The sequence below is a fragment of the Nicotiana sylvestris genome, chromosome 1 (assembly GCF_000393655.2).
Source record: "Nicotiana sylvestris chromosome 1, ASM39365v2, whole genome shotgun sequence".
Lineage (NCBI taxonomy): Eukaryota > Viridiplantae > Streptophyta > Magnoliopsida > Solanales > Solanaceae > Nicotiana > Nicotiana sylvestris.
In genome coordinates, this window is record NC_091057.1 from 186971101 (window position 1) to 186984086 (window position 12986).

Below are 12986 nucleotides of genomic sequence, written 5' to 3' on the forward strand. Positions count from 1 at the left end.
AGTGAATTTCCATTAACCTCGGTTTGTGTGCCAATATTCTAAAAGGTGAGGTTTACTTAGGGAGAGTTGAGGATGTATGAGTTTGGGTTCCACAATGACCAAAGTAATTGAGAGAGTTCTTTGATGTAATGAGTCAACTCTTGATGCTCTTGTATCACACTTGATCCATGGTTTTTCAAAGGTTAAATGTTGTTAATGATTCAATTGTATTGAGGGCAATTGTTAGTCTCAATTGATGCTAGTTGAGGTTACTTTAGGATAGCTAAAAATTCTTGGATTTTCCCTTAAGGGGCGGGTCTTATTTTATTTGCTTGAGGACAAGCAAAATCTTATGTTTGGGGGAGTTGATAACTAGAGATTTTGACGTGTTTCATGCTCCTTCTTGCTTACACTTTGATTATAAATTTTTACAAAATAGTCCCGAAAGGCTCATAAATTGTGTTTGATTGCAGGTTTGATCAACAAAGTGACGAGACGTCAAAGATCGGCTCAAAAAGAGTGAAACCTGCACAAGTACCAAAGACAAGACAACTCAGGAAATATATAGGCCTAGTGCGCCCGCACTACACTTTGTGCGGTCCGCACTAGGGAGATTCAAAGAGCTGGATTTGAAGGCATCAAAGCAGTGCGGCCGCAGTACATATTGTACGGTCCGTACTGAAGACACCACGGCCGCACTACCATTTTATGCGGTCCGCGGAAGCAAACTTCAAAGAGATGTCAAGTGCCATGGTTCAAGCCTATGCGGTCCGCAGTCGTGTTTGTGCAGACCGCGCGAGACTCCTTCGCGGCCGCATTCCATTCTGTGCAACCCGCGGAGCCTAGGTTTAGAGTGTTGATTTTTCAGAGTCAAAAGCCTAGTGCAGCCGCACACCATTTTGTGTGGTCCGCACTGACCCCGCAGGGGCATTTTTGTCCGATTTTTCTAGCTTAGTATAAATAGAACCTTTTTCCATTTTTAGGGTATCAGCTATTTTCTGAACTGAGTTGCGCTCGTGAGAAGACCATCTGTAGCCATTTTGGGCATTTTAACTTAGTTTTAACGATAGAATCTCTGTATTTACTTTAGTGTTTAATTAATATGCCTTTATCTTTATCTATTTCTCTGTTCTTCTCTTCAAGCATGAGTAGCTAAACCCATTAGCTAGGGTTGTGTCTCAACCCTAGTGTGGGTAATTGATGGGTATTGTGATTTAGGGCTAGATTGACTATGGGTGTTTGTTATTTGGGTCAATTTTGTGGTTTAATTTATGAATTGGTGGTTGCAAATACTGGTTTATGCTAAGTTGACTTGGCTCTTCTTGAGAAAGAGAGCCTAAGTCTCTAAAATTGACCCAACAAGGAATTGGAATGGACTCAAGAGAATTGATAGTCCCGATTAAAGGGTTAAACCTCGAGAGAGTAATTACCCGACTTGAACCCTAGTTGCTTGAGCAAATTTGCCTACCCATTTGGTCTTGAGAAAGTCAATTGGGAAAAATCACTCTCTCTACCGAGAGGTGTGAGAGTGGGTAAAATCGTGCAGCGGTTATAGCATATTTCTCCAATCATGTCAATTGTGCCTTAGAGCAATTACCCGTTAATTAGCCACCTAGGTGAAAGTCACTACCCTAATGCCTTTTTATCCATTAGATACAACTTTTAGCAATTCTCGTTTAACATAATCTAGTTACATTTATAATTAGTAGTTGATAATAGTAGTTTGTTAGAGAAAAACCAAAAATGATTGGAAGTGATATTTGGTACAAATACACAATTTCACTCTAAATAGATACTCGACTCCATTCCTAGCTCCATGCGGAAATCGATCCCGACCCACAAATCGGGTAAAAGCTATTGCGACCCTCTCTTTCTGCTTTTTAGTAGTGCGAAGTAGGTTGCGATCAGCTGCCTACATATCCTTTCGGAATCAGGTCGGACGTAGTTCGAGGACTTAGAGTTTTTTTGTCTTCTTTTTTTTTATAAGTACACAAGTTTCGAAAAGTGAGAAACAAGAAAGACAAATACGGATCAAAAGGATTAACAGAAGGGTGAAACCTATTTGGAACAGCAAGCAAATGATAGCCTTCGTCACTTCAATCTAAGAAAATCGATGTGTGAAAATTCTACAGTGGGTATATATCAGACATAATATCTTTTGACTGCATCTACGTTAATAGCCATGTCTAGTACCTGTCCTTCTTCATCTACCAAGTGCAAGGCCCCTTTTGGTAACAATTTCTTGATGATGTAGGGTCCTTGCCATTTCGGGGCGAACTTTCCTTTAGCTTCTACCTGGTGCAAAAGGATGCGTTTCAAAACCAGCTGACCTACCTCAAACTGCCTTGGGCGCACTTTCTTATTGTAAGCACATGCCATTCGTTGCTGGTATAACTGGCCGAAACACACTACTGCTAGCCTTTTTTCATCAATCAACATAAGTTATTCTAATCGAGTCTTGACCCACTTAGTGTCTTCAATCTCTGATTCTACAATAATTCGGAAAGAGGGAATTTCGACTTCAGCGGGTATTACAGCTTCAATTCCATATACAAGTAGATACGGAGTTGCACCAACAGATGTGCGAACAGTCATGCGGTATCCCAAAAGAGCAAAAGGCAACTTTTCATGCCATTGCATGGAACCTTGAATCATCTTCCTAAGAATCTTCTTGATGTTCTTGTTTGCCGCTTTAACAGCTCCATTGGCTTTTGGCCGATAAGGGGTAGAATAGCGATGCATGATTTTAAACTGTTCGCATACCTCATTTATCAAATGACTATTTAGATTGGCTGCATTGTCAGTGATAATGGTCTTTGGGATACCAAAGCGACAGTTGATGTTGGAATGAACGAAGTCTACCACTGCTTTCTTGGTGATTGCTTTGAAAGTGACGGCCTCCGCCCACTTGGTGAAGTAATCAATTGCAACCAAAATGAATCTATGCCCATTTGAAGCCTTCGGCTCGATTGTCCCAATAACATCCATTCCTCAAGCGACGAAAGGCCAAGGAGAGGACATGGGATGCAACTCCGAAGGAGGCGAGTGAATCAGGTCACCATGAATCTGGCATTGTTGATACTTGCGAACAAATCTGAAGCAATCTCTCTCCATAGTAAGCCAATAATATCATGCACGCAGAATCGTTTTTGCCAAAACATATCCATTCATGTTAGGTCCGCATACCCCCGAATGCACTTTATTCATGATCCGCTCCGCTTCTGCGGAATCTATACATCTCAACAAGTTTAAATCTGGGGTCCTCTTGTACAAAATTTCCCCATTCAGGAAGAAACCACTGGCGAGTGGCCTTATAGTTCTTTTTGATCTCCATTGGCATGCTCTGGATATTCTCTTGTTTTTAGGAATCGTTTTATGTCATGATACCATGGTTCACCATCTAGTTCTGTCTCAATTGTATTGTAGTAACCGTGTTGATTCCGAACTTGGATTTCTAGTGGATCAATATGAGTGTTGCCTGGATAAGGGAGCATCGAGGCTAAAGTAGCCAAGGCATTGACTAGCTCGTTGTGAAACCTGGGAATGTACCTGAACTCGACAGATTTGAATCTTTTACTCAAGTCTTACACACATTGTCTGTACGGTATAAGCTTGATGTCTCGAGTCTCCCATTTGCCTTGGGCTTGCCGGATAATCAAGTCAGAATCTCCTATAACCAATAGTTCATGCACATCCAGATCGATGGCCATTTTCAAACCCATGATATAAGCTTCGTATTCTGCTGTATTATTAGTATAGAAGAACCGAAGTTGGGCTGTTGCAGGGTAATGATGTCCAATAGGTGAGATAAGGATTTCCTCAATCCCAACTCCTTTGATATTGACAGCTCCATCAAAATACATTTTCCATACAGGGTGATCGTCTGGAACTACTTCCTCTATTGAGTTGACCTCTTCGTCTGGGAAGTATGTGCTAAGTGGCCTGTACTCATCATCAACTAGATTCTCTTGCTAAATGATTTGCCAAAGCCTGTGCTTTTATCGCAGTGCGAGTGACATATACGATGTCGAACTCTGTGAGCAGGATTTGCCATTTTGCGAGCCTGCTAGTAGGCATTGGCTTTTGGAAGATGTACTTCAAAGGATCCATTCTGGATATGAGGTAAGTAGTGTAAGCCAAAAGATAATGTCTCAGCTTCTGAGCGACCCAAGTCAAAGCATAACATGTCATCTCTAAAAGGGTGTACTTAACCTTATAATTGGTGAACTTCTTGCTCAAATAATAGATCGCCTGTTCCTTTTTGCATTTTGCATCATGTTGCCATAGAACGCATCCAAAGGAATTATCCGTTACCGATAGATATAAAAATAAAGGCCTACCAGGTTCAAGCGGGACCAGTACAGGGGGTTTTGACAGATAATCTTTGATCCTGTCAAAAGCTTTTTGGCAATCGTCCGTCCACTTGATAGCGACATCCTTTTTTAGCAACTTAAGGATGGGCTCGCACGTGGTTGTGAGCTGAGCAATGAACCTACTGATGTAGTTCAACCTCCCGAGCAAACTCATGACTTCCTTTTTGTTCTTTGGGGGTGGCAGATCTCGAATGGACTTTATCTTAGATGGATCCAGTTCGATGCCTCTCCAACAGATTATAAAACCGAGGAGTTTCCCAGATGGAACCCCAAATGCACACTTGGATGGATTAAGCTTAAGGTCATATTTTCAAAGCCGTTCGAAGAACTTTTTCAAATCGCTCACGTGATCAGCTTGTGTCTTTCATTTTATGATGACATCATCGACATATACTTCAATCTCTTTGTGCATCATGTCGTGAAAAATGGTGGTCATGGCCCCTATGTAAGTTGCCCCTGCATTCTTCAAACCGAATGGCATGACCCTGTAGCAATAAGTACCCCATGGAGTGGTGAAAGATGTCTTTTCTGCATCGTCCTCATCCATTAGAATCTGGTGGTACCTAGAATAGCAATCCACGAAGGATTGTATCTCATGTTTTGCGCAATTATCTACAAGAATATGGATGTTCGGTAAAGGAAAATTATCCTTTGGACTTGCTTTATTCAGGTCTGTAGTCAACACAAACTTTGGTCTTTCCATCCTTCTTTGGTACATGCACAACATTTGCCATCTAGGTGGTGTATCAGACCGCTCTGACCATATTGGCGCTCAATTGCTTCATTATTTCCTCTTTGATTTTATCACTCATGTCCGTTTTAAATTTTCGTTGCTTTTGTTGGACTGGTGGAAAATCAAGATACGTAGGAAGCTTATGAACCACTAGATCAGCATTTAAGACTGGCATATCATCGTAAGACCAAGCAAACATATCTTTGTATTCAAATAAAAGTTGAATCAAGGCATCTCTGGTTTTCTGTTCAGTGTGAATGCTTATCTTCGTTTCTCTAACTTCTTCATGACTTCCGATATTAATTGGCTCAGTTTCATTGAGGTTGGGCTTAGGCTTGTTTTCAAATTGTTCCAACTCTCTTTTTTATTTCATTAACAACCTCATCTTTATCATATTCAATCTCTTGATGCATTATTTCGATATTAGACAACTTTTTATGATCTGGGCGTGAATTCCTCATGTTTGTCATGTTATTAAAGCTGGCATTAAAAAACTGAAATGGAAATAAAATGACAGGAATTAGGTAAAGGAAAAGGTACAAAACTTAATACGAAATTGAACTACATTTCGTTGAATTCGAAAGGATAGAAGGGTTAACATCAAAACAAAACAATCACACTTAGATGTTTGGATTACAACCCTGTAAGTAACTTAAAATACAAAAAAAGCTACAAAAGCAAACTACCAAGACTTCTTCCTTGTGGGGAGAGGAGTTGCTTCCCAGTTGGTGAGCATGGTGTCTGGGTCAATTAGTTGCATATCGGCACGACTAGTGCTTTCACCACCCTGATCATATTCACTTCAGAAAACATCTGGTTGAGGCCATGACAAATTTCATCAATGTTTGCATGCACCGAGGAATTTTGACCCTCTTGGAGTCGTGGCTTGACAAAAGTGTAGAAAATGTGAGGGATAGATTGTTGCAAGACCCATCCATGCTTTTTGCGGTGTTCGGCTTTATTTTTGTATGCTTTTGTTGGCCTAAAGCCTAAGCCGAAATTACCTTGGTTATTGAACGGAGAAATAGGCTCCGAAATTCCTTGCAATGATGCCCCCAAGCCTTTTTCTAGCTCACAACCTTGTCTCAACATAACTGCAGCCACCATTATAGATGTGGCAGAAAGACGATGATGCAGAATAGGCTTTCCTTCCTCAACATGGTCCATAGAAACCACTTCGAAAGCTTGATAGACAATGGACTCACACCCTTCCTTGGCCTCAATGCACGGGATTAACGGGTCTTTATAAATGGATGACTCGTCTTCTCCGTGAACAATAATCTCTTGCATGTCATGTTTGAACTTGACCATCTGATGCAATGTGAATGGCACAGCTCGATCCATATTGATCCATGGCCTTCCAAGAAGAAAGTTATAAGAAGTGTCCATGTCTACTACTTGGAAGACAATTTCAAAGTCAACCGGCCCAATTGTCATGGTGAGGTTGATCTCACCAATAGTATCCCTCGCTGAGCCATCAAAAGCTCGAATGCGAACATTGCTAGATTGGATTATGTCTATGTTGATTTTCATGCCTTGCAAAGTAGAGAGAGGGCATACATCTACACTCGAGCCTCCATCAACCATGACTCGCTTTACATAATGCCCATCAGATTTGACGACCAGGTGCAAAGCCCTATTGTGCCCTGCTCCTTCCTTGAGAAGTTCACCATCAGTAAAGGAGATTCTGTTCACCTCGAAAAACTCTGTTGGCCATCTTCTCTAACTCATTCACTGTGGTCTTCTCTGAGACATGTGCCCCGTTCAGGGTCTTGATCAGTACACGAGCATGCTTTTTTGAGTGTAAGAGCAGAGATAGTAGAGAGATTTGGGAAGGAGTCTTTCTTAGCTAGTCAATGATTGAGTAATCGTGAACTTTCATCTTTTTCAAAAACTCTTCTGCCACTTCTTCAGTGATAGATTTCTTTATTGGCAATTGTTCTTCTTTGATTTGCCTGGCCTTCCTCAACTCCTATGGAAAGTAACACCTCCCTGATCGAGTCAAACCTCCAGTTTCCCCCACTTCTTCTATGATTTCCTTGCCTTTGTACGTCATCACAGTTTTGTTGTAGTTCCAAGGAATGTTTTTTGTATTTGTCACGGGGGGTTGCATGGCAGGTCTAATTATGATCGGCTATGTTATATCCTTTGTACTGACATGATTCTACCTTGTTATGGGGTGGCCTCCAAGGACATATAACCTTGGGCTTGGAACATTAGAGCGAACTTCCAACCTCATGACCTTGGGCACAAATAAAGTTACCTTTTCTGAGCTCAGTGCGCCTTTCACAATCAACGTCACATCTCGGCTTGGACTTACTTCCAGACTTGTTCCTTCATGAATTGCTCTTACTATCATTTCTGCTTGACCGACCAGCTTGTATTCTTGATCTCGTCCAATCATTCCCACGAAATGAACATCGTTGTGTGCGGGCAATGGGTTGTTTGTAACATTAGGAGGGTCTTCGACATTTGTTACCACAATCAACTTTTCAGTGATGAGTCTTTCTATAGCTTTTTTCATAGTCCAACAGCCATCAGTGCTATATCCCGGGGCACCTGAATGATATTCACATCTAGCATTTGCTTGAAATCTATGTGAATCAGGATGCATATGGTGGGGAGTGATGGGTCCAATCACGCCCATTTGTTTCAGCTTCTGGAAAAGACTAGAGTATAGTTCAGCCAATGGGGTGAATCTTTCCACCGACCTCTGCTCTCGACCGTAATCCTGCTTGGGACGAGCATTGTAAGGTGCCAGAAAATTTTGCTGTTGAGGTCGGGGGTTCCTTGGAGCTGGTGCACGTATTTGTTGATCGGTAGGCCGAACATAGGATTGAGCATTAAACACTGTATATTGTGGTGGGTCCACTGAGTATTGAGGAATTGGTAGAGGATAATAATGTTGAGGGTAACTGGATTGCCCCTGTAGAACTTGTACATAAGGGTGCGATGCCCCTCTTTGAACTTTCCTAGATCCAAAAGTCATCATAGAACCTTCATCTCTCTTTTTCCTATTTGCAAAATTTCCAGACCCATTTTGGATCGCTTGGGTGGTGGCTTTGAGAGCAGCCTGGCTTACAATCCTACCAGTCTTTAAGCCATTTTCGACCATTTCCCCTATCTTGATTGCTTCTGCAAAAAGCCTACCAATTGCGGACATCATGTTTTGGAAATAATCAGGTTCTTGAGCCTCCAGAAAGACAATGATCAACTCATGATTATCCATGGGTGGCTTAACTCTGGCCGCTTGCTCCCTCCACTTGATGGCGTACTCCCTAAAGCTTTCCGTTGGCTTTTTATTCATATTGGATAGGGAATTGCGATCCGGTGCAATATCAATATTGTATTGGAATTGCTTGACGAAGGCCTGGGCCATGTCATCCCAGACATGCCAGTGAGAGAAGTCTTGGTCAATGAACCATTCAGAGGCTACCCCCATAAGACTTTCTCCAAAATATGCCATTAACAATTCTTCTTTTCCAGCTGCACCCCTCAGTTGGTTGCAGTACTTTTTCAAGTGGGCGACAGGGTCGTCGTGTCCATCATACTTCTCGAATTTTGGGGTCTTGAACCCTGATGGCAAATGGATGTTAGAGAACATACATAGATAACTGAATGAAACACTTTTGTGACCACCTAGTCCCTGTATGTTCTTTATGTTTTGTTCAAGACTTTTCATTTTCCGTTGGTGACTCGTACTGAGGAGTCTGATTGTAGGGAGCCGAAACCCTAAAAGCCATATTTGGAGAGTAGTATTGGCCATCATAAGCCTGAGGTAGTGGCTCGTTGTTGGGACTCATCACAGGAGGTGGTGGCGGGATTGTATATACCGGTGCGCCTGACACGATGAGAGGGGTGTTCCTGACCGGTGCGACTGGAGGTCGCATATTAGAAGTACCAGGGGCAACATGGAGGTTGTAGTTTGGCACATACCCTGGTGGTAGAACATGATCGCTCGCTACATGGAGCGGTGGTTGAGTAGCCTGGGGTACGGTGGAAGTTCCCTCAGAGGGACCCTAGGGTGGCGGTTGACCAGAAACCCAAGCCTGATATACATCTGACAGTTGTTGTCTCAATTTTCTTATTTCCTCTAGCTCTTGCTCGACTGACTGACCCTAGGGATTATCACTAATCAACTCAATTTCATCGTTGTTATCCATTACAACCGGTCCCTTAGATTTTGTGAAGTAATGATGTGTTGCCAGATTCATCACAAACCAACCACCTTAAACTTACTGGAATAAGAGACAACAAACATGTTAGGGTTAGGCATTTTATAGATATGAATTACACATAATATGCCATGCTCCTAACATCATCACCATTTATAAAAATGCTTTTTGGAAGGCTTCATGTTTTATTCCGGCTTATCAAGTTGCTTCTTATTGGCGCTCTTATTCGTTTTTTTTTCACTCGCTTTATTTTGATCCCTTACTTTAGAATCATTAAGAAAAATATTTGATCGAACCTTTTGTGGGTTGCCTACGTATCATGTCGCCACGTGAATCAGATCATTATGTAGTTCAGGTACATGACCATTTTTTTAATACAAAAGAAACATCTTTTTGGTTCATTTTAGAGTTTTTCTAAAAAAAAAATCTTTTCAATGATTTTCAATATTTTTTTTTTTAATTTTTGTTTTATACAAAACTCAAAAAACAAGAGTTACATAAAGATAAACAAGACCAAACCTGAATCAAACAGACTTTTTCAGGCAAAACAACAAGAATCAAAACACCAAAAGACTCCTACAGAGTCAAAAACAACAAAAGCACAATGAAAAAGGACTGATAACTAAAAGAAGACTTTGACCTCTATAGTAGAATCCACCTAGCATCACTATAATTAAGGCTCTTGTTCCTGCGGTTGACCCCCAACATTGCGGTATATCCTCTCCAAGTCTACAGATATATGACGAACAACGTTCAATGATACTTCTGCAAATTGCTCGGGCGTCATTCCCTGGCAACTCCTGCATGCTCTTGAGGTATATGTGGCTACCTTGAGGATCTTTCCCTTAATGTATTCCTGAGCCACATGCAACTCTTGATTTTGCTGACCACGGGTCTCAGCTAGATCCAGCGCATCACGCTCGCGGTCCAAGGCCATATCTTTTTGGTGCCGAACTTATAGCGACTTCGCTTCTAACTAATTGATCACCTTTTGGTAGTGGTGTCTTTCTATTTCAAACTCCGTGATATGGATTCCTTGCTTGACTCAACTCCTCCTATCTGATCCCTCAGACCTTGGATTAATGGAGTAAAACCTCTACGCTCATGATCACGGACTACCATGAACTGGGCTTCTTTCTCTTCTTGTTGGTGAGCGGTTGTGACTATGTTCTTCTTTCGAATTTGGGCCTTGAGTGCTTGCTTCTCTCGTGCCCACTAAGCCTTTTCCCGCTCAAAATCAGCCTGTTGTATGTCCATTTGCTGTCTCCAGAATGCCCTTATCTTCTTGTAAAATGTCAATATGATATTGGAACTCTTGTGACATTTCCCTTCTGGTTTCTCTAACTCTGGCCTCGACTTCCTCCTCTCAATTAACTGCATGTCGTATGGATCTTTCTGTCCTTTTCTCAGGGATAGCTTGGTTGTGAAACCACTCAAGGTATGCGAGGCTTACCTCCCCACGTTCACGATCAGCTACCATCTCGTCCAAATTAGAAAATCGACTACCAAACCAAACCTTTTGTGCATATGACTCCCTTGGAGGTTCCTCTCTCTTGAATTCCCACACGAAAGGGGGCATTTCCTCAATCGGGGGCCTCTTTTGCTCTCTCCCTAGCTGGCGCATGACACGTAGAGGCGCGTAGGGTTGGAAACCTCTGAAACCCAAGAGTATGAAGAATGGGCGATATGTTGACATATGCATGACCTTAGCAGAAGGGAACCAATAATAGTTCCAAGTGATTCTATCAGCACTCAATGAAATAGGTAATGTCCGCCATGCCCTCACCCCCTTTGGAAGATTACAACTCGCAGCTCTGTCTGGGTGGCATCCAATGTAATTCAGCCAATTATCATTGAAATTCACTACAATGGGATGATGATAAAGGTGCTCTATGAAACACATCTACAATAGGATATTGCATCCCTCGAAGTAATCTTCACCTTCTTGGCAACGGGTCAAAGCTCGAAAAATATCTCCCAAAATCATGGGAAGAATGGTATGATCCTCGCCACTTTGCAAATACGAAACTACCGCAACCAATCGAATTCTGATGCGCCCACCACGCTTTGGAAAGACCATGATCCCTAGAAATGATATCATAAATGCGAAGATTCTCACCTCCCTCCAAGCGTCGTACTCAACTGGTTGACGAATTCTATGCGCGAGAAATTTTCAAACCCTTTCTCATCCCCAAACCTGTCATAAAGATATTCCAATGGAACCCAACCTTCATTTAAGCAAACCATTGGAATTCGATGGAGGTATAACTTCTTTAAAAAGTTGTGTCACAACTCCTTTTTCCTACACCCCCGAAAGGGGCATAAAGGGGAGTTTTTTCTAATTTAAAGTGACAATCAAAACGGGATTATTTATTTATTAAATTCAGAGTCGCCACTTGGGATAATTTTATGGTGTCCCAAGTCACCGATTCAAATTCCGAATCGAGGAAAAGATTGACTCTGTATTATAGTCCGTGAACACAGAAATTCGGGTAAGAAATTTTGTTAACCCGAGAGAAGGTGTTAGGCATTCCCGGATTCCATGGTTCTAGCACGGTCGCTCAACTATTATAATTGGCATATTATCTGATTTTAATACATGTTTTAGCCTATGGTTCAATTTTAACTTTATAACCGCTTTTATTCGTTTTTAAGGAAGATTGCAACGTCATTTAAATACGTCTTGAACCACGTCACATAAATACACCCGCAGTCCGCAACACATTTTATCTAACATTGTCGAGATTTGAATTTGGGTCACATAAATGCGCACCCGAGTTTCGGAAGGTAAATTATTAATAGCGCACCTAAAGCAACTATGCAATTTTAAATTTGCGAGGGCCATGGAAATTCACTAATGGCACACCTCGATTTCTAAGGATTAATTAAATGAGGGCCATGCATTTTAAGATTTTATTTGGTACGGCACGCCTCGATTCCAATTTTAAAGGAAATTCAAATCTAAACTTTCGAGGGCCATAAATTATACATTTGGCTAATATGGCACACCTCAACTAATTAATTATGCCAATTAGAAAGATGCAGAGTTCTAGCTTAATCCAGTTACTAAATTAATCTAATCTTGAAATTTAATCCAGGACCTAGTCACAATCATACGGCAAGGCAATTGAGAAATTGATTACCCAAATCGAAAACACGTGAAATAACAGCTAAACTGGATGCACTGATAGTGCACAGTATTGGTCTCGAAAGCAAGCCCGTCTCTCAAAGAGAGGATCAATCACATGCTAATGAGAAGGGAGGTTTGTCCTTTTGAGCCTGACATTGAGCCCCAAACATGGCAAACCATACATAAGCGACTTAATTTCTGATCCGGCTAATTAACTAGCGGACATCAATTAAATAGATAACCCATGCGCAAATATGACACTGAACTGAAACGAAATTGATGTAACAAAAGACTCCATACAAGATTTATTTAAATTAAACTTACATGTATGAAATTGAAACTGAAACCAGAAATTAATTTAATAGAGGCATCCTATTTGAGATCAAAAAAACTCGAACAACAAATTGATTTAACGACAAGCCAACACTTCTGTTACTCATGATTCCCCTATTATACCAACTTCCACATGAATTCAGTGTTATTCAACCAAAACCTTGGTCCATTTGAAGAAATAACTAACATGATAAATGCAGTGAACAAATCTGAACCTATGAGATAGCCATTGAAAATAATTTAAACTACTTGAATCCAATACA

General features: G+C 41.2%; 1 protein-coding gene and 1 pseudogene across 1 annotated transcript; both read right to left on the reverse strand.

The window, feature by feature from the left end:
• Positions 1 to 3108: 3108 nt before the first annotated feature.
• LOC138878231 (uncharacterized) lies at positions 3109 to 3701 on the reverse strand (annotated as a pseudogene).
• Positions 3702 to 5426: 1725 nt separating this feature from the next.
• LOC138878243 (uncharacterized) lies at positions 5427 to 10197 on the reverse strand. The gene is made up of 5 exons (XM_070157912.1): positions 9967 to 10197; positions 9758 to 9836; positions 7349 to 8661; positions 5887 to 6741; positions 5427 to 5579 (listed from the first exon to the last, which is right to left on the reverse strand). Exons 1-5 carry the CDS (start codon positions 10195 to 10197, stop codon positions 5427 to 5429), a joined length of 2631 nt encoding a protein of 876 aa, XP_070014013.1.
• Between the last annotated feature and the right edge of the window lie 2789 nt (positions 10198 to 12986).